The 25,013-nt window shown below is 42.1% G+C and overlaps 1 protein-coding gene across 1 annotated transcript in view; it reads left to right on the top strand.

Annotated features, from left to right (window-relative positions):
- LGR4 (leucine rich repeat containing G protein-coupled receptor 4) overlaps nt 1-21,883 on the top strand; it is a 59,629-nt gene extending 37,746 nt beyond the window's left edge. The window contains exons 5-18 of the mRNA XM_042882730.1: nt 6,866-7,081; nt 7,727-7,798; nt 8,887-8,955; nt 9,555-9,626; nt 9,713-9,784; nt 10,422-10,490; nt 10,749-10,820; nt 11,418-11,483; nt 12,675-12,746; nt 13,648-13,719; nt 14,005-14,130; nt 15,227-15,348; nt 15,955-16,029; nt 18,957-21,883. Of these exons, the coding sequence (XP_042738664.1) occupies nt 6,866-7,081; nt 7,727-7,798; nt 8,887-8,955; nt 9,555-9,626; nt 9,713-9,784; nt 10,422-10,490; nt 10,749-10,820; nt 11,418-11,483; nt 12,675-12,746; nt 13,648-13,719; nt 14,005-14,130; nt 15,227-15,348; nt 15,955-16,029; nt 18,957-20,236 (2,455 nt within the window). The 3' untranslated portion in view covers nt 20,237-21,883. The remainder of the gene's footprint in view (nt 1-6,865; nt 7,082-7,726; nt 7,799-8,886; nt 8,956-9,554; nt 9,627-9,712; nt 9,785-10,421; nt 10,491-10,748; nt 10,821-11,417; nt 11,484-12,674; nt 12,747-13,647; nt 13,720-14,004; nt 14,131-15,226; nt 15,349-15,954; nt 16,030-18,956) is intronic.
- The last annotated feature ends 3,130 nt before the right edge of the window (nt 21,884-25,013 follow it).

Below are 25,013 nucleotides of genomic sequence, written 5' to 3'. Positions count from 1 at the left end.
AACTCCCTCAGCCTGTCCTCATAGGGGAGGTGCTCCAGCCCCCTGATCATCTTAGTCGCCCTCCTCTGGACCCTTTCCAAAATCTCAATGTCTTTCTTGTACTGAGGGCTCCACACCTGGACACAGTACTCCAGATGGGGCCTCACAAGAGCCGAGTAGAGAGGGACAATCACCTCCCTGCCCCTGCTGGCCACCCCTCTCCTGATGGAGCCCAGGATCCCATTTGCCTTTCGAGCTGCCAGAGCGCACTGCTGGCTCATATTCAGTCTCTCGTCCATCAGGACCCCCAGGTCCTTCTCTGCCGAGCTGCTCTCAAGGACCGCTCCTCTCAGCCTGTACAGGTGCCTGGGGTTCTTCCGGCCCAAATGCAAAACCTTGCACTTTGCCGTGTTGAACCTCATCAGGTTCACCCAAGCCCAGCCCTCCAGCCTGTCGAGGTCCCTCTGAATGGCATCCCTTCCTTCCACCGTATCAACCGCACCACTCAGCTTGGTGTCGTCAGCAAACTTGCTGAGGGTGCACTCAATTCCCTCATCGATGTCATTAATAAAGATGTTAAAGAGCACCGGTCCCAAGACAGACCCTTGGGGGACACCACTTGTTACCGGCCTCCACCTGGACATAGAGCCATTGACCACCACCCTCTGTCTGCGGCCTTTCAACCAATTGCTTATCCATCGGGTCGTCCACCCATCAAATCCACTTCCCTCCAATTTGGAGATGAGGATGTGGTGGGGGACCATGTCAAAGGCCTTGCTCAGGTCCAGGTAAATGACATCGGTCGCCTTCCCTTCGTCCACCAATGCCGTCACTCCATCATAGAAGGCCACAAGATTAGTTAGGCATGACCTTCCTTTGGTGAAGCCGTGCTGGCTGTCTCGGATCACATGCTCATTCTTTATGTGACCGAGCATGTTGTCCAGGAGGATCTGTTCCATGATCTTCCCAGGCACGGAGGTGAGACTCACCGGCCTGTAGTTCCCCGGGTCCTCCCTGCTCCCCTTCTTGTATATGGGAGTGACATGACCCTTCCTCCAGTCGTTCGGGACCTCACCTGACAGCCACGACTTCTCAAATATGATGGAGAGCGGCTCGGCAACCACCTCAGCCAGCTCCTTCAGGACCCTGGGATGCACGCCATCCGGCCCCATAGACTTGTATTCATTCAGTCGAAGGAGGCACTCTCGGACTTGCTCTGCCCTTACAGTGGGGAGGGATTTACCTCCTTGGTCCCCACATAGAGGTTTGGGGATGCAGGGTTCAGGGACGTGAAAAATCCCTCAACACAAAATCCAACTGTTCCTTGAACACATCCAGGGTTGGTGACTCCACCGCCTCCCTGGGCAGCCCATTCCAGTGCTTGACCTAAAATAAAGTGGTATGCCTTCTCTTGATAATTTGATATTTCTGGATTACCAAATTTTGAAGGACGGAGGGGCATCTGTAAGGTTAATCTTTGCTGAAAGACTGTAGATGGTACTGATTAACAACAATAAGTAGGAGTCAAAAAGCATTGTTCTGTCTCAGGTGTAGTATTCTCCTTCATGTCTTTTTTCAGTTGATCCAACTTTTAGTGGACCTTCTCTGGAGACTTTCCAGGTTTCTGCTTTGCTGTTATTTAGGTGATAGAAGGAACCTACAAGCGAGATGGTTTTAAGCTGAAGAATGCAACTGTCAGCACCACAACAGGCAAGGGAGAAGCTTGCATGCTCTTTACATTGGTTTTGCAGGAAGAAAACAAAATATTGCTGAATATGAATGCTTTTATTTTCCTTTACACAGCATTGTGAGTGAAGATCAACTGAATCTTCTGTGTTATTTGCAGCAAACTGTGTTCTCTCTGATTAGTCCCACCTTAAACATTCCAGTGGGAGAAATGGAGGTGCTGGCAATCAGCACCAGTGATGGCAATAGCTTTGGCATGGATCGTTTGCTTCTGAGAGCTGCTGTAAATTTGTCTGGGAATGAAGCAAATCCTTGCACTGCTGTTTGTAATAGGTAAGGTGCAGAGAGCAGCTGCTTTATGAAGTGAGCAAATGAGCCAAGTGTGGTAAAGTGCCCCTGTTAACATGGTAGGTGTATTGCCTTCATTGTAGCACAATTTCCTATAGATCAGGCTTATCAGTACTCAACTTCACAACCTAAAAATCTACTTCAGGGTTATTTGAGTGATCTCTTTGCAGTGTTTGAAGGAGCACTTTAAAGAGCAAAGTTCTTTAATAATTGCCATTGAGCAGAAGTGGTGCTGCACGAGAGTCAGGAGTGATTTCCTTTTTATTAACGTCAGTGTTAGGCTCTTGCTAGTAGCACAAGGCAGTTACGATTTGAGCGGCTGAAATGTGGTGGTGCAAATGGGTGCTGGTGTGGCCAACAGCATCTGCTTGGGAATGGTTGTGCTCCACACATGCTGCCGTGTCCCTATCAGGCCTGGTCTGAATCATAGAATCACACAACGGTTTGGTTGGAAGGGATCTTTAAGATCATGGTGCTCCAGCCCCCTGCTGTAGGCAGGGACACCTCCCTCTAGCCCAGGTTGCTCACAGCCCCATCCAGCCTGGCCTTTCCTGCCCACATAAACACACATGTGTGTTGGTTAGGCTTCAGAGCTTGCATTCATTCCAGTTAAGGTAAGCTGTTAGTTTTACAGCTGCCTTAAAGCAAGGCAAATAGTTTGTAGATCCTTAATTTGTTCTGTTCTTTATCTGCTTAAACAATGCACCGCACATTTGTGGGAGAGCTCCTGCATGTGTCAGCTTCTGCTATGTTCCTGCTTTTTCTTCTTGCGTAGTTTGAGTTTGTGTGAGGAGAGGACCCAGCAGGTAATAAAAGTAAAGATGACAGCTCAGCAAGTGAGCTCTGAGTTTATAGACTAAAATGGAAAGGTATTCTCACAAGCCATTGCCTAGAGGGAAGCTGGAATTGGAGTCGCTTCTGAAAGATTAAGGAATTCAAGTATATGCTGCAAGCTCTAATTTAAAGAACGTGGTCTTATCTTTAACACTTTAATGGAAGAGGACAGACTTTGCTAAAGTTCAGTCCAAACAGCAAAAAATATTTATTATACTTAAACTATTAGTGCTAGTGAAGCCTTCCTTGTGCTGCCAGAGAGAAATGTGGCGGTGCTTAGCTGAGTGGTGCTGTTCTGCAGGAGTTGCCTAATGTTCCAGTTGTACTTTTCCCTTGTTCCCTGAAGTGCACCGTTCTGCACCTTTCATGTTAAATGGAAGCACTGCAGCTGTGATTTGCACAGTGAACGCAATGTAGATAAAGCTTTACCTGGAAGAAAGAATCAATAATAATTATGGCGTGTCCTGTTTGCACTGAAAGGCGTGGAGGAATGCAAAAAAGAAAATGAATGAGACAAAAATGGCTGAATAAGTTAAAGATAAGTCTTGAGGTCTGATAACTGGTAACTGGTATCAAGCAGCAATAAATTATTGTTGTGTGTAATCCTGGTAGTACCCAGCATGGTTCTTCTGATGTTACTGTGTCTATAAATCACAGGGTTTCACTTCAAATCTGTTCTCTAGCATTCTGCAAACCTCTGTTGTGATGTCTGCTGGCCTTGGGAAGGTGGGGGCCAGCACAGCCATATACAGAGCCAGGTCTCAGGCTCAATGAGGACTCAGCGATGCAAGCAATTGCAGCGTGCTTAGCTTTGGCTTCAGGATTTGGCATCCCTAATTGCTTTCACCTCTGTTCAGACATTGTGCTTGTTCAGCTGCCAAGAAGTCATGGAGAGCAAGAAGAGTGCCCTTTTCAAGTTTCTTTTTCTGTATGTTGGTTTATTTCTGTCTGCTCTTCTTTTTTCTCCCCTAAAATCTGCATGAATAAGTGGAATTTAGGAAAGAGCACAACGAAAGTGCAACCATAGGCATAGGCAAGTAGTCACAAGGACTGAGAACGTTGCCTGCCTCTCAAGGTACGTTGCTTCTCTTGGAATGAAAAAGAGTTGAAGGGAAGACTCAGATATGTTTATTCCACTGGAAGATCATTCTTTTGATCTTCATGGAGGTGTGTGAATTCAGGAGGGAGAAGAAAGACAGGTAATTTCTAGTTGTTGTTGTTGTTTTTTACTGAAGTAGAGCCCCGAGCCTTTTTTCCTCTACCCCTTTCCTCCTCTTTGTTTTTATTATTATCACCAGACATTGAATTTCTCTGAAATATTGCAGCCTTGATGCAGGCTTAAAGCATTCAAGCACAGTAGTGTACACACCTGTCAGACCATGGGGCAACTGATAAAGGGATGGCAGTGTATGAGCCATAGGAATTAGCTCTTTGAAGTGTAGCTTGAGAGTTGATGGCACCTCACTCATCTTAGGAAACAGCCTTTTGTCTGCAATTTTGTAAATTCCTGTTTATATTGGCATATTTGCTACTTGATTTCATGCATTTCTTGACTTTTTATTTTATGGAAATTCTGGTGTTGACATGTTTTCCCTAATTGTTGGAAATATTCAAGCCATATACATTGCAAAGCAAGACCCTCTTTCACAGCCTTGGGGATGCTAGATTTCTTGAGACCCTGTGATTGTGCTTTTCTTATTCCTCTGAGTTTGCCATATATGTTAAATTTTGGGGGGAGAATAATTAAACTAATGCTGACCACTGTGGTAAACCCAGCATTTTAGCACTGTAATTGTTCAAGGTTGATTTCAGTGCAGTCAGATGTTTCCTTGCAGGTATGTGCAGGGCTGAAATGAGATGTCTCAGCGGGCTGCAGGTGGAGCAGTGTAAAGCGGTGCCTCCCTTCTGCTGACCCCCCCAGCTCCCAGTACAGCCCACTGGGACAGACTGGCTCCCATCCTCTGCTCCTGGGTGTGATGCAGGAGGTGGAGCCCAGAGGCCTGCTTGCTGACATGGGGACAAACATGGAGCAGTCACCTGCTCTGTGCTGCGAGCCCTGGCAGATGGCTGCAGGCAGAAGCTGCTTAAACTGATCCAGCTAGATTTTCAAGAGCATGTCTGATCATGGCTTGAGGAGTTCGCTGAGCGCTTAATATAACTCAACCTGTGCTGTGCTGATCTGTATCACAGTGAGCATCGATGCTAATGGAGTGGATGTGAGTCTGTCTCCCCAGACAGCAGTTGTACACAGTCACTTCAAACCAGTTATGCAAGTTGTTTTCTTCCGTGCTGGCTGTGAAGCCTCCATCTTTCAGTGTGGTGCTGACCCAGAGGATGCAGCATCTAGGGCAGAGGACAGGCAAATGTAGTGTGTTGCTGTCAGCCCTACAGACTCCGATCTGTTACCACTTTCTCTTTCTTGTCACCTTGTGGGCTGCCCCTCACCTTTCATGCCTTCCCTTGATGAAGAACAGCTCTTTGGTAATGCTGTTTTGTTTTTTTTTTTTTGTATTTTTTTGCTATTCCCTCACAGCTACCCATTTGTCTGCATATATCCTGAAGCCTTCACTGTGGTTGTTTTTCTGTTTTCATTCCTGGCACATCTGACTACACAGCACAGTGTTGGCAAACCTGAACCTCCTGATAGCTGTGATTTCCAGTGGTTCTATCCGAGCCCTGGTGCTGCTGCTGTAGAAAGATGAAAAAACAAATAGATTCATAGAATCATAAAGGTTGGACGAGACCTCTTAAGACCATCATGTCCAGCCTTGAACCCATCCTCACCGTGCCTACTGACCGTTTCCCACATCTCCACATTTCTTGGATGCCTTTAGGGACGGTGACTCTACCCTGGGCAGCCAGTGCCTCACTAACCCTGTAAGAGAAGACATTTTTCCTTAATCCAATCTGAACCTTCCTTGGCTCAAGTTGAGCCATTACCTCTTGTCCTTCGGAGTGCATCACATGAGGACAAGCACATGTGATTCTGCGTAGGAGTTTCAGTGTTCACTACCAAAGCCAGGCGTTGGGCAGTATTGCATCTATCCGTTCCCTTGGATGGGGGCTCTCAGCAGGATACCACAAGTAAAACCTCCTATCCCTGGGGCTTCATAGCTGGCCTTAGCTGAGGACATGCATTTCACCACCTCGGTTTCCAGGTGTGGAGTTACTTTTTTTGGATGCTTTGAATTGGGAAGAAGCTGTGAAATCCAATGGCGTAGGTGAGCTGGTTTTGTACTGCAATTGTTTTGTGTGGTTTGCTGTTCTTTTAGAAAGACTGCCCGGTCATTGCTACTGCTAATAGTTGAGATCAGAGTGAATTTAGGGAAAAATGCAATGGCAAATCCAATAATATGCAACACCAAACAGTGCTGGAGTTCTGTTTTCCATTTCTTGCGCAGCATGATAGGGGAGATGAGCTGCCAGAGTGGAAGAAATGTCTCAGTTTTAGCTGACAGTACACAGTGTTTTATGTGGAAACGCCGTTTCTAACTGTGGCTTTGTTTAAACACTGCTTTTAATAATCCTGTTTTCTAAGGTAGTTGCTTGAGGTGTACAGAAGTACCCAGAGCGATACATAGCAGCGTGCAGTGCTATTGACAGCGTAGCTCCAGGGGTAATCAGTTCAAAGCAGCAACTGCCTCTCTAGTTTCGGATACAATGTCGAGTTGCCATTTTAAAGGCTTGTTCTAGTGAGGTACTTAGGGGAGCAGGAGGGTTGGTGGGGAGGAGGTTTCTCCAGTTTCCAGTTCACTTGGTTAAGCCAACTGTGAGCATAAAAATTGGTTCAAATGTTTTAATAGAAGCGTTGGAGAAGAAGTTGTTATGAAGCTTTGTGTTACAAAAGAGTATTCACGTGTCACTTCAGTAAACACTGCAACTTCTTGGCATTAAATAATTTCACTATAATGTGTTCAAAGTAACAGAAACGTTTGCAAGTAATAAGACTTTAAAATACTTTTTAACTTACTGGTCCTTCTGGCACTTGACTGTGCCAATTCTCCCCGTTTTCATCTAGGCGTTTGGATGCTAACCACATCACAGCTGTTCCCAAAGACAGCTTTGAGGGGCTGGTGCAGTTGCGTCACCTTTGGTTGGATGACAACAGTTTGACAGAAGTTCCCATCCATCCGCTGAGCAACCTCCCCTCCCTGCAGGCGTTGACGCTGGCCCTCAACAAAATAACGCACATTCCTGACTACGCGTTCACAAACCTCTCAAGTCTTGTTGTTCTGTGAGTATTTGTAGCTGTGCTGGATGGCTCACTTAGATTTCCCCCAGTTAGATGGCCCCAAAGGTGGTGTTTGGTTTGTTTTAGTTCAGTGACATGGTAACAGCCTCTGCTACCAATGCAGGACGTTGCTGTTCCCAAATATACTAGTCAGTCTGCTCAAGATTTTCTCCTAAACAGAAACTCCAAAGTGCAACAAATGTGTAGTGAGATTGCTGTGTGCTTTCATCTCATTTTAGTAATGGATGTTTCAAACGTGTGGCTGTCAGAAAATGGTTCCAAATATAAAGGAATATAAAATACAAAGAAAATATTACCTGCCACAGATCCTGTTTCTATCTAGTCTTAAATATTTCCAGAGATAAATATTAAAATTCTTTTTATCTATACATTTAAATCATATTTTATCATGCTTCTGGATAGCGAGTAAAGGTCTAAAAGAGGTTGTCTTGACTGCGGGCAGTCCATTCTGTTCCCATACAAGAGTGACTTATTTCTTGAAGTGAAAGGCATTCTTCTGCATAATCTATCCCATGTAATGTTTTTTCTAAGCCATTAAACTATTTCGATTTCACAGAATTGTCTGCTATTTATGAGTTCATATGAAGTCATTCACTTGTTTTCATTTTTTGCTTTGTTCTTTGTTAGACATCTTCATAACAATAAAATAAAAACAATAGGAAAACACTGTTTTGATGGTTTGGACAACCTTGAAACCTTGTAAGTATGCTTCTTAAAGCAATTCTTTGGTGATTCAGTGCGATTTATCTCGTTGCAGCCTACTCAAGGGTACTTCACTGTTGCAGTGAAGATTTTGCAAATAAGGCATGTGTGCAGCACAACACACAACTCCCACACTTGTGTTCATCTCAGGTTTCGGAAGTGAAGGCTAATATCAGTGCAGTGCTCCACCAAAAGTAATTAGCTTTGTTGAGAAGCAGGTAAATATTAGCCTGGGTGAAATGTCACGCTGGATGGCGTGGCTCTTAATGTTCCTAGCACTGATCCAGCTGGTGTGTCTTTGCACAGCACTCCACGGACTCAGGCGTATGTATCAGAAGTGTTTGAGTGGCCCTGTATGTGATAAGGGACAAATATTTGTTTCTCAGATTTGCTGTGGGATTAAACTTATTTAAAATAGGCTGTCAAATCCATTGTGTGACAGCAGGAAGTTCCTCACTGGGCTGTTTTTTCTGCTGCTCCTTTCTTACTGCTACGTGGGCACTGCTGGAAACTGTCTTGCAAATGTCCTGGCAGCTCCTAAATAAGTGACTGATATGCACTGTTCCAGTGTGATGGCATTTACCTGTGCTTCTCTTCAATACTTAGAATTGATTTTGTTGCAGGAGATCTGCTGTTGCCTACTGGCTTACTTACTGTTTCTTTTAGGAAACCTGGAATCAAAGATTTTGGAGTAAATGTTTAAAGAGCAATCGCGTGCGTCAACGTTCCGTTGTTATTTTGCAATCTTAGTTCATTGTTTGGCACGTCAATCTGAAGGAAAATCTGTGGAAAATACTGAGCTTTGCTGTGAACAAATGTCATTTGACTTAGCATGAATAATCCTGGACAATCTTAAGTAACTTATGAAGTTAATTAGCTGATTCTAAGGCGTGTAATAGATGAGAAGACCGAAACTAAGTTAAAAATCAAGTTATTCTGCAGTGTAGTTGGAGATGTTTTGAAAACTTTTCACTTTCATTGAGTTGTCTTAAATAAAAATGATTTTAACAGTTCATAACCATGATTAAATATCTTTTTTTTTTTTTTTTTTCTTTTTTTAAACTTTCCTGCTTTGTTTCCTCTAGGGACTTAAATTATAATAACATGGTGGAATTCCCCGAAGCCATAAAAGCACTCCCAAATCTAAAAGAGTTGTGAGTATTGCCCGTTACTCCTTTTTACCTGTTTTTCTCTCTCCTTTTCATAAATGAAAAAAAGAAGTTTCCAGGTTTAAGAATACTCATCTGATTATGCAGCAGCCTCAATCAGATCGAGTTATGCTAAGTGATGCTGTAATTAAAGGAAAATGTAATCTGCAACTACAGAGGGAGCCTGCTGAAAATGATTTTGGAGTTATATAACCAAGGAATTTATTCAGGAGTACCATTAGCATAGATCTTAATCTGGAGCTGGTTTTGGCCTCCAGTAGCAGAATTATGTATGCACTGATTGTGCATATCTTCCTTGTCCCCTCCTCTAACAGAGAAGCAAACGAGAGAAAGCATAAGATCATGTTTTGGACAGAATAATTTCTTCCTAGTGAACCTCTTTCAGTTCAGCAGATGTGCCATAGACAAAAATCATGCCTTCAGACTTGCTGCTACGGTTTTACGTAGTCATGTTTAACTACTATCCTAATTTTGGCAGGGCTGGGAATTGCATAGGTGTAGTGTGTCTACAGAGAAGATGGCTGTTGGTTGAATCTACTGGCAATATCTTTCTAAATGTAGGTTTTCTTTCCTATTATCTTTAGGGCATTTCACAGTAACTATATTTCCATAATTCCTGATGGTGCATTTGCAGGAAACCCCCTTCTAAGAATGATGTAAGTAATTTTCATGCATCTATTTGTAGTCTGTAGCAGACAACGACTGCAAGAGCAGTGATTGAAACATGCTTTTCATTTCCCAGACATTTGTATGATAATCCTTTGTCTTTTGTGGGGAACTCAGCGTTTCAGAATCTGTCAGATCTGCATTCCCTGTAAGTATCATCTCAACTGAATAGTCCAATACGTGAATATAAAATACTGTAGAAAAACAGATTAGCAGAATTTCCTGGCTGCCTCTAGCTCTTTTGTACAACTTTTTTAGCAGTTAGCTGTAACAAACGTTGTTGTTGTTGTTGCTGTTGTTAGGAACGTGCAGAAGCTCTGGTAAATATGTTTTACAACTCCTTTTTTTTTCATCTTCGTTACCTTGCATAAGACGTAACCTCAGGCCAAATGCTCAGGTTCTTACTTAAATAAACTCCAATATGGTTTTGAACAGAGGTGTACATTGTGAGGATGTTTTGCAGGTCAGTGCATGCATGCTCTCAAATGATGTCAGGTATGGGGGTGACAAGCAACAAAATGGAGTGCGATGTCAGTCTTTGAAACTGCAAACTACCTGAGAGTTTACGCCCTTTTTGTAGGTGTTATTTGCTTCCTAATCTGATGAGTTCCAGTTTTTTCTAAGTAGATCATTAAAGAAAAAGAAGCACTTAGAAGAGTAGCTCAATGTATAAAATTCAAACAGCGATAGGGATGTTAGTGAAAATATCTACCCGATAGCAGGACTGCGTGTCGTGATTCATTTGCGTGATAGCTGACAGCTAATTTTTGTGGGAACTTTTTTAGGGTCATTCGGGGTGCCAGCATGGTGCAGTGGTTTCCTAATCTGACAGGAACCGTTAATCTGGAGAGTTTGTAAGTATCTTCTGCGGAAGCAATTTCCTTTTTTTAAATTACTTTTGGTTTTGCCTGATTTGAAATGATTGAAATGTGATTTAGGGGGTCTAGAGAGCAACTTGGGTATATGTTCTCTACTTGTCAATAAATGTCTTAATGCCTTAATCCAGCACCTGACAGCTACAAACACATCCCAGCTCTGCTCCTGGGTAGGCTTCTTATGTTATCAATCAATACAGATATTTATATTTGGTGATGTTTATTTTTTTTTAATAGAACTCTAACGGGGACCAAGATAAACAGTATTCCTGTTAATTTATGCCAAGAGCAAAAGATGCTGCGAACTTTGTAAGTGTATTCATTTTGCTCCTGTTTTCATTTGGATGAAAATTTTTGATGTAGAGAATGTAGAGCTAATTTAAAGTATTGTTCAGGTATTATTATAAAGGCAAGACTAAAAAATTAGTGAGGATACGTTTAGAATGAGTGCAAAAGAACAAACTAGAAAACAAAACCATTTGGGAGTAGGCGAAGCCATGTTTACAAAGGATACCCAAGAAAATTTAGAACAAAACCCATTCCTGAGAAAGAGAGAAGAAGAGTGTCTTTTGTTTTATAGAAGATGAGTTGAGTTAGAGGATGATGATGTGGGACTTACCTTTCGCAAGGTATTTAAATGTTGTTTGCAAGTTTCTTGTCTTTCTTTTACTGCTGAGTTTCGTGGACAATTCTGGGAGGAAGCAGCACCCTAAATCCAAATTTGCACTAGATTTCTCACTGCATACTCTCTGGCCACTTAAATCTAAAAGTGATCTTATATTACAGCTCTCAGAATTCAGGGAGCTTGCACAGTATGGTTTTTTGCTACGCATACATGCAGTGGTGAGATGTTTGAGGTAGAGCAGAGTTAAACTAAGCATCCTCTTTCCATTTCCTGTTTTGAAGGGACTTGTCTTATAACAATATAAAGGACCTCCCAAGTTTTACGGGCTGCCACTCCTTGGAAGAAATGTGAGTAGAAATACACAGTGGTTATCTTTATTACCTCTTTAGTACCCCGAGTCCCGATCTCCAGAAATGTTTTCGCTTCGCTTTTGATCATAAGTACACTTCCAAGTTTAAGGCCATGTGGCTGAGTCATTTGAAGGCTGCTGGGCAGAAAATTCCAGCAGCTCAGGTTTTATTGTTCCTGTAGCACAAAAAAGAGTGAAGGACGCATGAATCTTGAATTTTGTAGAAGTATTGCTATGTGCACAAATGTAATGAGCACTGAGGTGTTTTCCTTCCTGCCTTGTATTTCTTCCGTACTTCAGTTACCTTCAACCAACAGCCTGTGCTCAGGTAAAATACGTTTTCCTGTAGTTCCTGTGAGGTGCGTTCTCTGTCTCAAAACCTGTGTTTGTTCTTCCTTATTTCATTGGTATAAAGCTTCTGAAGTTTTATTTCAAGACGCTGTGCATTTTTTTCAGCTATCAGTGTTGTTGCTTCTCCTTAAACCTCCCTTGCTCTCTACTTTCTTAACACTTAATGAGATTGGGGATAATAGGCTTTTCACAGGTCTTTGCTACTATACTCCGACAACTTTGGGCTCACTGTACCTGTTTTTTGCTGTAAAACATCTGGCAAAGCATCTTCAGAGCTCATGGTGTGTGAGGAAAGCCTGTTACTCTCCAACAAAGGCACCATTGATGTAATCCTTGTTAGAACATGTTGCTGTATACACAAGGGAGACCAATGGAGTTTGTCGGAAAGCGACATCGAGGGCAAATGTGCTGGAAATGTAATTTGCCCGTTAGTTCTTGAAGCACTTCTCAGCATTTTCCTTTCATAAATCTCTGTATTGAGAATTGAAAGCGCACCCAGGATTAAAGTGTCCTAAAGATTCCTTGAAGGGTTAAGTAGATTTGTGTTAAATCTCAGTGACTCTTGATAGTTTGTTGAGTGTTGCCTTTTGCTTGGAAATAATTCTGTTCACACTCAGCAATCTCCTTTAAATTATAAGATCTGTGAATTAAGATTGAGGAACGGTGCCACAAGGGAGCATCATATTTATGCTATTGTAGCTAATGTGAAATGTAGTTTGTGTAAGGGGAAACTAGAACACACTTTGCCCCTGGGAAGGCTACCTTTTAATAGCAGCCATCAAGCTATCCCTTGGTTTGAAGTTAGGCTGTTTGCCAATAAAGTTTTGTTTCTTCACAGTTCCTTACAGCATAATCAGATCCATGAAGTCACAGATGATACCTTTCAAGGACTGTCCTCCCTTCGTGTGCTGTAAGTGTACATAGACACATACTGAATAAAACAAAATAATCTTGATTCCAGTGCAAACTGGCATTGGGTTTGGTGTTGTGAATCTTATGTCAGAAGGCCAAGTATGCTGCATCCTGAGGTGAAGCAAACAATATGCAAGAGATTCTATATTAGCAGCTGCCGATTTTACACTCCATTTTGCTTTTGTAGACATTCACATGTATGTGTATCTAAAGAGAAGTTTTTTGGTCGTCTGCTGTTTTGCATTATATGCTGTTTATTGAAGCGTCTATCTGTTTTCCTTGAGAGGAGCAGACCAGTAGTCAAAATTATCCCCTGCCTTCACGTGTCTAGCTGTATGAAGACTACATAGAAACAGTGAAGTTAGCAGGGAAAGAAATTTCAGAAGTTGACAGGGGTTTTGAAAGGAATATCTTAATATAAATCATGGCGATCCAGCAGGAGCTGCATCTGGATTTTGAAATCCAAGAAAGGAGATGCCCTTCTCTTTATTCTGTTCCCCCTACCCCTTCCCTCCTGCCCTGCTGCAGGTGTGGCTGTCACCAAAGTGATCTTCCTGGCACCTTCAGCCTGGGAATAGGTGATGCCAAAGCCTGCCTCTGCCTTGGTGGTGCCGGCTGAGCTGCCGAGGCCAAGGAAGAAAGGGGAAAAGGGAGGTCTAGTGGATATAGTTGCTGCCTTGGGAATGGGGTGAAGCTGGTTACGGCTGCCTGTCCTAGAGGTTCCCTACTGCACCTGTCTGACCAGGGGGAGGAGGGAAGTGGGAGGGCTGTTTGGCCTTTCTATCAGAGGTATAATGGATGTGTCATTATGTATAACGGATGTACTTTTCCTCTGAACACTGGTTGTTGCAAAGGCTAGATGAAACTGCTGAAATAATCATAGTTGGCTTTCATTGCAGCGACCTCAGTAGAAATCGAATTCGTAAGATCCACAAGGAAGCTTTCACCACCATTGGAGCTATTGTTAATCTGTAAGTAGGCAATTCTGTACAGTAACTTCCTCTCTCTGTCGTTAAATTGCAGAGATAGTAAATGCTTTTAGCTTAAAACTGGCACATGTCCATCATACATTTCATCTCCTGGATCATGAAGGCTCTTGCTAGCTGAATGTATGCAGGGCGTACTCGTACAGAACGAGGCATACTCTGAAGTGCCTGCAGCACTGAGAGTCGTTTTCCAGACCACAGCTTTGCTGTGAGACCTTAGAGGCTTCAAACTTACATCGTTGTAACGCTGTCTTCATATTCACATTTCAGAGACCTAAGTTTCAACGAACTCACCTCAGTTCCAACAGAAGGATTGAGTGGATTGAACCAACTTAAACTTGCAGGAAATCCTGAGCTGAAAGAAGGTTTGGCGGCGAAGAACTTTGCAAAGCTTCGGTACGTTGGTTAATAGCACTGCAGTACCTCACTTACTTCCTCACTTACTTAGTAGCAAGCAATTTGACAATAAATGAAGCCAACTTAGATAATATGACAAATGATCAGGCCCTTCAGCAAGTCCTGTAGTGCCTCAGTGTTGGCGTCCCGACTGTTCTGATAGAAATGCCACTTGCAGGCTATTTTCCTGGAACCTGTTGTATTTTTCCTCTGCCATTTTTCAGGCAGATATAATCATCTGGCTTTATAGCAGTGTTTTGGATAGATTCCATTTGTTACTGAGCTGAGCACATCTGTCTTTCAGCGTGTGGAAAATGGGAACGGGCTTGCAGGTGCCTGATTCCATAATCACCACACGTATCTGCAACATGTGCTGTTTATTATTGGAGGTGAATGATGAGAGTAATCGTTCAAAGGGAAACCTGTTACTGATTTCAATAGGTGGTGGATCAGGAGGTGGTGAACTGATTTCCTTTCTGAAAGATCTTTGTACATTGGTATTTCAGTCTTCATGAAGCAGTTAAAAATTGTTTCCTATACTGCCCAGCGGAAAAAAAAAAAAAAAGGAGATGAAGATATGTTAATTTGTGTAAGAGTAGCAGAGGATTCAGTGTCACTCTTAGAATTGGGCCTCAGCAGTGCCATGGAAATAACAGATCAGCTTTTCGCTTGAGCTCTGTGTTTGAGAACTAATTCACTGTGGGAGCCTTCAGACCATCTTGATCGTTTAGGAATTAACTTTCTTATGAAACAGTTCTGTGTAAATTAACTTGATTAATTTGCAGTTCTAATTTGTACAGTAACACCACAAGCATTGACCAGAAAGGAGGAAAAAGGCGATTGAAGAGAGCAAAACATCATAGAATTGTCTTAGTACTTGTTGCAGGCAAGGCTTGGATGCATCACCAGTCCTTTATCTTGTGAAAAAAAAATCATCAAAAGTGGTTGCAGCTGATCCAATTTGAATTTTTTTTTTCTTAATGACCATGACAAAAATCTTAGTTGTAACAGTAAATGTGCCCCTTAATACTTATAACAGTGACAAACCTCAAAGTGGCATCAGCTTACAGTCTTCATTGTTTTGCCTGTATTTCAGGTCTCTATCTGTACCGTATGCTTACCAGTGCTGTGCGTTTTGGGGCTGTGATTCTTACTTAAACTCAAATGCTGAAGATTCTGGTCAACAAGATCAAGATGCCACGGGGGATCGTGAAAAGGGTAAGTGCACTTCCCCTAATGAGGAACATGCAGGACCAAGTAACAGTGCATGTTGTCTTTGAATAAGCAGACATGGAAAACTGGCTCTGAAAGCACTGAGCAACTGCTTGCAGATAGACGGGTGCCATGTTCTTTCTAAAACTGTGAAGTGGATTTATCTGATAGCGTGAGATGTGCCCGTTTGTTTGTTTTCTTTTGGTTAAAACTGTATTAAACTGCCAAGATTGTTTCTGTCATTTTGTGCCAGAGCAGAACTGTTCTCATGATTTCAGTGTTTCAGCCCTCGTGTTCAGAAAGCTTGTCCTTGCACTGTCTAGTTCAAGGCCAGTACATCTTTTCCCTGGTGATGAAAGATGTTTCTTTGTTACAAAGCACTGTGAGCAGCTACAACAGGCAGTAGTAACTTAAACTGCTGCAGCAGTTTCTGCACTGAGTGTTCGTCCTTATGGGGCAAACCAGAAGTGCTCCACTTGTTACAGGCTTGAAAGCTGGCAAAGTGTTTGGTCTTTGATCTTCCAAAGCTGTGTTTCTGTCCTAGGCAGCTTCATTACATTTTGGTTTTTTTCTTTCTACAACTAACCTGTTTTTCATTTTGCTTGGATATAGCTGATGCAGATGGTCTAAGAAACGAGGAAAATGCGGAGCTGGGTCAGGCTATTATTCACTGTACACCAGCAACAGGTAAATCTAATAAAGTGCTTTAGCCACATATTGAACTTCATGCATGGTGTTATGCAGACAGCTGTCTGCAGAAGTACGCTTCTTTCCTCATTCACTCCATATAGAGAAGGTTAAATTCTGTAGCACTTGGGAAACTTCATTTGATGCTAATGTTATTTTAGATGTGCAGTCACAAAGATCAGGCTCAGCTTTAGACACGGCACCGTATGGGAGAACTACATTACCAAAAAACTGATGTTAGTTTCCATAAGCAGAACGTACCAGACTGTGATACTTACATTTGGAGCATGCTGTGTTTAATGCAGTGCCCCCTCATTCTGTATCTCTTGTCAATGAAGTATCTGCGGAGCAGATGCTATGAATGCTCATGTTTCAGCAAGAAGTCAGCCTGTGCTTTTAAAAGCTTAAACTGTTGTCATTGGGGTTTAAACTAAGCCTGACGATGTTCTCTTAGCCTCTCCATGGCAGCACTGACAGCAAGAGGGTTGTTTCAAGTAGCTGGAGTAACATCTTAAACTGGTGTGGATATTGGTACAGTAAGTACCCTTATTGGGCGTACCAGAGCTCCAGTTTGGGCTTGAATGGCTCACAAGTGTTGAAAGTCTTTGATCTTGTAGACAAATATTTCTGGGCAGTTTCATTGCTGCCCTTCTGCTTATCTTCCTTCCACTGTGCGTTTCCACATACAGCTCCGCTCAGCTCCTAAACTGCTGGCTGTGGTGCCTCCTACTTCCTCACCCTTGCCATGAGCTGTTGAGAGAAACTTTCACACATCTTGTATCCTCCTGTTTGCATGGATAGGAGAACACAGATCAGGGGAGAAGTATGCTTCCAGTGAAGCTGATTCAACAGAAGTTTTCCAAGTTTTATTCTTTTTTTCCTAGACTGGTATTTTAACATCTGCTGTGAAAACTTACCTGTTAGCCCTTCATCTTTTGAGATAGTTCTAGCTTTAGTGTACAGAATATTACAAAGATTTCCAGATTACAGTTAAAAAAAAAAAAAAAAAGTGGTCCAAAAGTGAAATACACTACTAACGTAACTGTGTGCTATCTGAGAACTAATTTGCTGCTTATGTGCTTTGACCTCCTGTTTGCAGAATGAGAGTTCAGATGATGTGTTACACAGGTTTAATCTTTAAAGCCTTTTTGCCCATACCAGAGATGCTGTAGCTCTACAAGGAACTAAAAGCTTGTTTTACGAGTTCACAATTTGCCTTGTTTTTCACCAGTCCCTCCCATGCTAACAACTTATTTTCCCTGCTGTGCTGTTGTCTGGTCATAAGTAGGACACTCCACCCACCACCTAAATTCTGAATCATTGCTCAGCCCGTAGATCCACTTTCCACTTTGCTTAATGGCAGGAATGGATTTTTGAACTCGAGCAGCAAAATTCACTCTCCCTGGCACGAATTTTCCCATTGGGTTTGGGATGTTCTTGTTCCTTGTCTAAAGATGCACCGTGATGCAGCAATTAGAGAACAGACTTCAAATTGATTTTGGAAGCACAGCTCGCATTTTAAAATTTCTTAGATAGGAAGTTGTTTTTATTTTTAAGAATATTCAGTTTAGATCCCTTGAGGACCTCCTGCTCAGGAATACCTGCAGAAAGAAAGGGAGAAGAGGGAGGGGGATTTACTGCTTGTTCTGCTGGTCTGATAATCCAATTAGCGGCATTATTTTGTTTCTCAGAAATTAAGCTTGCTCATTCAAACGAGCAAAAAAGATTCTTTCCTGTCTTGTCACCTCAGTTATTTCTGCAAATTGCTTGAGGCTTTCGGAGATGTTTGTGCTGATGTTGAAGCTTTCTTTGCAGCCAGCATTAGGATTGGGTTTTGCTTACCTTTCACTTGCCTAAAAAGAGGGTGGGAGCTGCGTGGGGCCAGGACCCAGGGCGCTGGATGCACAGCTCAGGAGCTGTTCTGCCAGCCTGGTTTGGCGGTGGGGTTTGGTGGCTTTTTGCTTTGCTTTCAGCTCACAGAGGGCCTGACTGCATGGAGTGATCCCTTGGTATTGTGTTCAGGACAATTAGCGGAGCCTAATGCGGATAAAGGAGATGTTAAATTCTTCTAATTGTTACATAAAATCAGTGGGATTTCCCTATGGAATAAATAGCAATTAGAAGGATTAGAAGGGTAAGCAGAAAGAGTGACCTTTTTGCTGGTCTTGCCTCATATTATTTTGCTTGTTAGACATTGTTATTTAAACTTTTCTTCTTTTACCACTTAGCTCTTTACCTCAGTGGCAAAAGAAGAAGAAAATCTCTTTTTTCGTATATGGCTTTCCAAGCTCACAAAGCTCTCCTGAAAGACAGAGTTGGGGAGAGGACTCATGGTGAATTCCTGTCCCTGTTAAAGCTGATAAATTGAATTTGTTGGCTGTTTTACGCGTATTTCCTTGTGATCAGAAGCATCTCCAAAAGGCATGTTTGTAAAGGGTGTTTTCAGAGAGCATGTTAATTTAAAAAAAAAAAAAAGAAATCCTTGCCCCTTATAAGATGGTTTTGAACTTTTGATTTTGTATGGTTGCCAGCTTTTTCATAAAGTATGAAATCTCAAAAAAAACAAAAGAAAACAAAAAAAAACCCTACAGTAATGAATTATGTAGGGGACACTAATAAAAGCTATTTTGAGGAGGTAAAAGGTTGTTAAGCGTGTTTACCAAGTTTGTTTATTTCAAGTATTCCCAAGTGACCATTCATCGCAGTAATTACTATTTCAGGCATAATTAATTAGTAAATAGCTTCAGCAGAACAGCTTACTTTCAAGTGAGTGTTTGGCAGTTCAGCTGGGTACTCTATTCATCAATTAATGAACGAGGAGCACTCTTGGAAGACATTTGAAGATCTTGCTTATTACGGCACAGTTTTTGGTTTTTTTCCCCCCTAAATTTGTTGTCCTTCTGTTTTTGTTTGTTTTTTTTTTGTAGGTGCTTTTAAGCCTTGTGAATACTTACTGGGAAGCTGGATGATTCGACTTACTGTCTGGTTTATTTTTTTGGTTGCTTTGTTCTTCAACCTGCTTGTCATGTTAACAGTATTTGCATCTTGTGCTCCATTGCCATCTTCCAAACTGTTCATAGGTCTGATTTCCATCTCTAACTTATTTATGGGAGTCTATACTGGTATTTTAACTTTCTTGGATGCTATCTCTTGGGGAAGATTTGCTGAATTTGGCATATGGTGGGAGACAGGCAGCGGTTGCAGAGTCACTGGCTTCCTTGCGGTATTTTCATCAGAAAGCGCCATTTTTTTCCTGATGTTGGCGGCTGTTGAACGGAGCTTCTCTGCAAAGGAAATCATTAAAAAGGGGAAAAGCAATCACCAAAAACAGTTTCAGATTGCAGCAGTTCTTGCTTTCCTGTGTGCTGTGGTAGCAGGATGCTTACCACTTTTCCATAAAGCAAAGTATTCGGCGTCGCCCCTTTGCTTGCCCTTCCCCACTGGAGAGACGCCGTCGCTGGGCTTCACAGTAACTTTAGTGCTTCTGAATTCGTTGGCTTTTTTGCTGATGGCTGTTATCTACACTAAACTGTACTGCAACTTGGAAAAAGAGGACCTCTCAGAAAACTCGCAGTCCAGCATGATTAAGCACGTGGCGTGGCTCATCTTCACAAACTGCATCTTTTTCTGCCCCGTCGCGTTTTTCTCGTTTGCGCCGCTGATCACTGCGATTTCTATCAGCCCTGAGATCATGAAGTCTGTTACCTTGATATTTTTTCCCTTACCCGCGTGCCTGAACCCGGTCCTGTACGTCTTCTTCAACCCAAAGTTCAAGGAGGACTGGAAGCTGCTCAGGCGCCAGGTGAGCAGGAAGAGCGGAGCGGTAGCCATTGCTGTCAGCGCTCAGGGAGGATGCGCCACGCAGGACTTTTACTATGACTGCGGCGTGTACACGCACCTGCAGGGCGGCAGCATCGCCGTGTGCGAGTGCTGCGAGTCGCTCCTCCTGTCCAAGCCCGTGCCATGCAAACACTTGATCAAATCCCACAGCTGCCCCACGCTGGCGGTGGTGTCTTGCCAAAGGCCGGATGGCTACTGGTCGGACTGCGGCACCCAGTCGGCCCACTCTGACTACGCCGACGAAGACGATTCCTTCGTGTCAGACAGCTCAGACCAAGTGCAGGCCTGCGGCCGGGCCTGCTTCTACCAAAGCCGAGGCTTCCCTCTGGTTCGCTACGCCTACAACATACCGAGAATCAAAGACTGAGAGGCTCGGCCGCCGGCTCTCCCGACGAGGAGCTGCCACGCTTCACAGACCGTTGCCTCTTTCAGCCTTTGCGAGCAGGAAGCACTTTTGTAATCATTCTTTAGTGTCATTTCTAAAAGAAGGGAAGTGGGCAGTCATTTCTTGAGCCATACGTTTAAAAAGAATTAAACAAATAAATAAATTGCCCTGACTGTAAATAATTGGTCGACCAAATTTGTTACCCGATGTTTTTACTCTGTCCAAGCAATAGCGGTTCCTTTTATACCGGTTTTACATGCTGATGATCTGTTTCCACGTTGTACTCCAGTTGTGTTTTACTTCTGCTGTCGATAAGTTCTGACGTGTTGTTTTTCTTTCTGCCAAAGCACAATATAAAGGACAGCCGTTAATATTAAAGACATTATTTTTAAATGTGACTTTTCTATAATTAAGCGACAACTTTCTTGCTAGCTTTGTATTCAGCATCGAATCTCAGGATGAATTTTACTGCAGGGCCAAAAAAGGGATTAGTTCTCCCATGCATAACTGTGAGAGCAATATGGGAATACCATTTTTGTTTTGTATTTCAAGCCAACGTTCAGACTTTTTCTTTTTAAAAAAGGTTGTTGTAATAAAAACACTTGTAATCCGCAATGTCTGCAGAGAATGCAATAAGAATATTGACAGCTGTCAGGAGTAATAGGGCCGAAGATGTTTTTCAGTGACGATGCATTACTTCAGGTGAACCACAGCCGTCTTCTTCAGTATTACGCAGTAGGGTCACGCTGTTGGAAGGAGCTTGGATGCATCAGGCACTGTGTTAGCAGTGCTGCCAGCGTACGCAGCTTGTGGGTTGCTTAAAAAAACAAAGGTCTGGCTAATGTTCTGCAGCCTGTTGAGCGCTAGTGCTTACCAATGATGTCAGTGTGAGCAGTTGTAGATTTTAGCACGTGGGGAGGAGGCAGAAAGCAATATTCTTCGCAATAGAAGAACAGTGAGTGTCGGTCAGCGCGCTATTTCTAAACCGTTTATGTCCTGAGATCCAAATGATTTAAGTGATCCCAATGTATCTGCATTTAGTTTGAAATCTTGCTATCTGATCGATATGAAATGATGGATGCACAATTAAGTAGTTATGTTGTTTGAACAAATAAATCAGGAGCGAATTTACTGCCATCCCAGTTACTCTGGAAACAGTCTTCTTACGATTTAAAGCTAGATTGCAGTTTTTGAGAATTAACCTGTATATACTGTTCATACAATGAATTTTTATCTTTGTATTGTAAATTATTTGATAGAACACATGATGGGAAATGTGGCTTCACTTCATTTTGTTAATTAAAGCTACCTCCTAAACAATAGTGGCTGCCAGTAGCAGAATGTTTAAAATGTGGTTTATATACTTTTTGCATTGTAAATAGACATGGTTGTATATTGTCACTGTAATAAAAACAGAATCCTTGTATATCAAAATCATGTAGTTTGTACAAAATATGGGAGGATTATTTACTGTATGCTGTTAATTTTGTAAGCCAAAATATTCACATGTAAAAACAGGAGAAAACCAATCCAGAACTGTTAGTTCTTATATTTATACTCATGAATATTACATCTGCAATTAGCATGGAATGTTACACTGAAAGCAAATAAAGGGTACATGAACATTGATGGTTATTTATCTGTTTTTCCAAAGCTGAAAATGGTGCACAGGCACAAAACTGCAGACAGCAACCAGCAGAACTAACGTGTTTTGGGTTTGGGGCAGGAAAAGGCAGCAAAATAAGAAAGTTGCCAGTTTACTGTGGATTCAGTGGATTCACCGTTTCTGATTAATGCAGCCTCTTGGTCTGCAGAAGGTTAAAACTTTGAGAGAAGTCCTTACATTTTTGCAAAGCAGTCTCTTTATAATAGACATTATGTATCGCGTTCAAGCTTTTAATATGGCTTGGAAGATGGTACAGATGCTGACTGTTTCTGTGGCATTTCCATTGTTTGAAACCATGATTTTGGAAGAGGTGGTTTATTACATGGTCCCTCCGTTGGTCGGCTACTCGCAGGTGACAATAATATTTTGGAAAATGAAAACAAATTTCAGATGCCATTTTATAACAGTAGGAAGGAAATCTAGCTATCGAGCTCCAAAAAGCCAGCTGAATTTTCCACAGTGCTCTTGAGTAAAGATGTGTGTTGTCTTCTGTTTTACAAAATGAGCCTTCACTGAGATGCTTTTGAAATGGTCCAATGTTCTTCATTTGGAGTTGCAGTATTTCATGATGCAGCACTAATGTTGGTTGAGTTGTGCTGGCGGTTATCTTTTAATGCAGTCAGTCCAGTGTCTTGCAACATGCTCAGGTTTTAACAGCTGGTAGAGGAGAAGGAATGCAGGCCGTAGCTACTCAAATTAATTCATTGAGAAGCAGTGCCGCAGAACTTGCCTGTCTCGGTCGCCAAATGCCCAGCACCTGTGGACAATCAGTTGGGGAGGATGCAGAGAAATCCAGCCACCAGGTACTTAATCCCTCCTTTGTCACACATCCTTGTTGGAATTCACAGAAACCCTAAGCATCTGTTGTACTGGACTCCAGCACCAGGTGTAGCAGGGCAAAAAGAATTTGCTGTTGACTTTAAACAAATGAAAGCTTTTCAGTAAAGAAAGGATTCGCTTTTTCTTCCTTTTCCTGATGTCCTGAGCAAGAAGCTTTCTGCAGTGGTGCAGAGGGAAAAGCCAAAGATGCCAGAAGTTGTTGCTGAGATATTCCACGCCTTCTCCCTGTTAAGTAGTTTATGGACAGCTGTCAACTTGCTCTAAGAAAGTATTCAGGTGAGATCCCTTTATCTGAAATTACATAAATAGTTTATTCACTTGACAACTGCTGGGTTTAATTCCCTTCTGACTTCTTCCATCAAGGTAGAAATTCCTGAGTTTAATCACAAAATTACTCAGAAATCTCAGAGTTGTACCAGGATACTTTAAACTTTGATTGTAATTTTTAAGCCTTTGGTTTTAATTTACAGGGTAATGTTTTTAATTAAAAGCACAATGTACAGTTTATTTCATACGTACTCTCAATTTAATAACTTCTAATTACATAGATGCTTTTGATCTCTTATTGCTAGTATAATAAGTTTATTTTTAGCTGGAGGTTTTTAATATTGCCTTTCATATACTCTGCAGTAGAATCTGAGCTATTTACTCTCAAGCTAGTAATTGAATATGATTCAGAAAGTAAGGGAACAAATGAAAGGTGTAATGGGATAATACATGATAAATGACTGCGTTTTATCTACTGCTTGTTGCGCAGGGAGGATGAACGGGCACGTTCCATATTGTTGCAGTAGTGGCACTGCAGTAGGAAAAAAAAATCATTATTTAGGTTTTATTTGAGAGTACTAGTTAATGGTGAATGTGGCTGTATGTACTATGAGGAAATTGTTCAGATTTGAGGGTAACAACTTACGAGTTTTACCATTGGTTTCCAGTAACAAAAGGATGCATAGCTCACTAGTGCCTTCTGCAAATGTCAGTCCCAGAGTAAGCGAATAAATCTGCTAAAAACTGAAGTTTTAAATGAGGGCTGAGGTAAAGATTTTGCATAAGTAGCTCAATAAATGAAGGCTGTTCAACAGTAGTAGTGCTATGATCTCCAACCAGTACAAAAACAGATGCATTTTGATTACGTAGAAGCTGAAATCCAGCCAACTGAGTGGAGCAGGAATCATGCTATTGCATTGTAAAGCTGGGTTTCCACTGTAGATTTGTTTCATAGGATTCTTGCACATGCCCTTGAAGAGAGAAGCTCATTCTCAAGGCTGCGGTCCTTGAAAAAGAGATGGCTCTGTATTTGCAATGAACAGAAAGCCTGAACTGGGACCAGTAGTGGGAAAGGCATTCTGCAAGGGTGAGAATGGGCTGGAAAATGAAGGAAAACTGAAGCAATCCGAGACCACTTTAATTAAGCAGAACTACAGATACAGGCATAAAAATACTGGTGCACAGGCAGAGAGCGCTTGGTCAGCTCTGACTGTGAGTGTGGAGCTAAGTAGCTTTGTGCGGCACCACTTTTCTCCACGTCACAAAGTGCAAAGGCTCAGACTTCTTAACCTGAACTACATTTATTCCGATTATTTTGTGTCTTTTCAGTTGGCAAGTAAAATGTAGACATACATTCTTCGTGGGCGTCTGGTTGGTTGGTGTCAGCTAACTAAAGGTATGTAGCCTATGCCTTAGTTTGTGCCTTCATTTAGTTCACTTATTTTTCAGCTGGATTGTTTTCTTTCTGTGTTCCTGAACGCATGTGTGGAACTAGACGTGACTTCTGAGAGCAATCTCGTTTGATTCTTCTTGTTAAATCTGATTAGTGTTAATTAAATTCAACCGAGAGGTTCCTTACGTTCTCTGAGGCTGAGCTGATCAGATTACAGTTAAATTTCAAAAAATATTTCAGAGGAGTTGTTGGCAAATTTCACATTTCATAGAGTTGTCAAATCGCGGTAGCTAATAATTCATAGTAGCTTATTTAGGTCTAGAATTGACTTCATTTCTGTTTACAGAAATTTACAGGTGTTTCGTCACCTGTAAAATTAGTTTCTCTGCAGCATTTTCTATGGAAAATGGTGTTTCAAGTAGTGTGGATGACAGTTAGGAATTACATAAGCACATTGTTAGGATCATTTGGAAGTTCAGGCGTGTTCACCTGTGCGACCTGCTGTAGGGAACCTGCTTTGGCAGGGGGGTTGGACATGATGATCTCTGGAGGTCCCTTCCAACCCCTACAATTCTGTGATTCTGTGATTCTGT

The sequence above is a fragment of the Lagopus leucura genome, unplaced genomic scaffold (genome assembly GCF_019238085.1).
Source record: "Lagopus leucura isolate 7727_CA_CO unplaced genomic scaffold, USGS_WTPT01 Super-Scaffold_100035, whole genome shotgun sequence".
Classification (NCBI taxonomy): domain Eukaryota; kingdom Metazoa; phylum Chordata; class Aves; order Galliformes; family Phasianidae; genus Lagopus; species Lagopus leucura.
The sequence above is the reverse complement of the archived record's forward strand: the minus strand, read 5'-3'. Positions and strand labels throughout refer to the sequence as shown.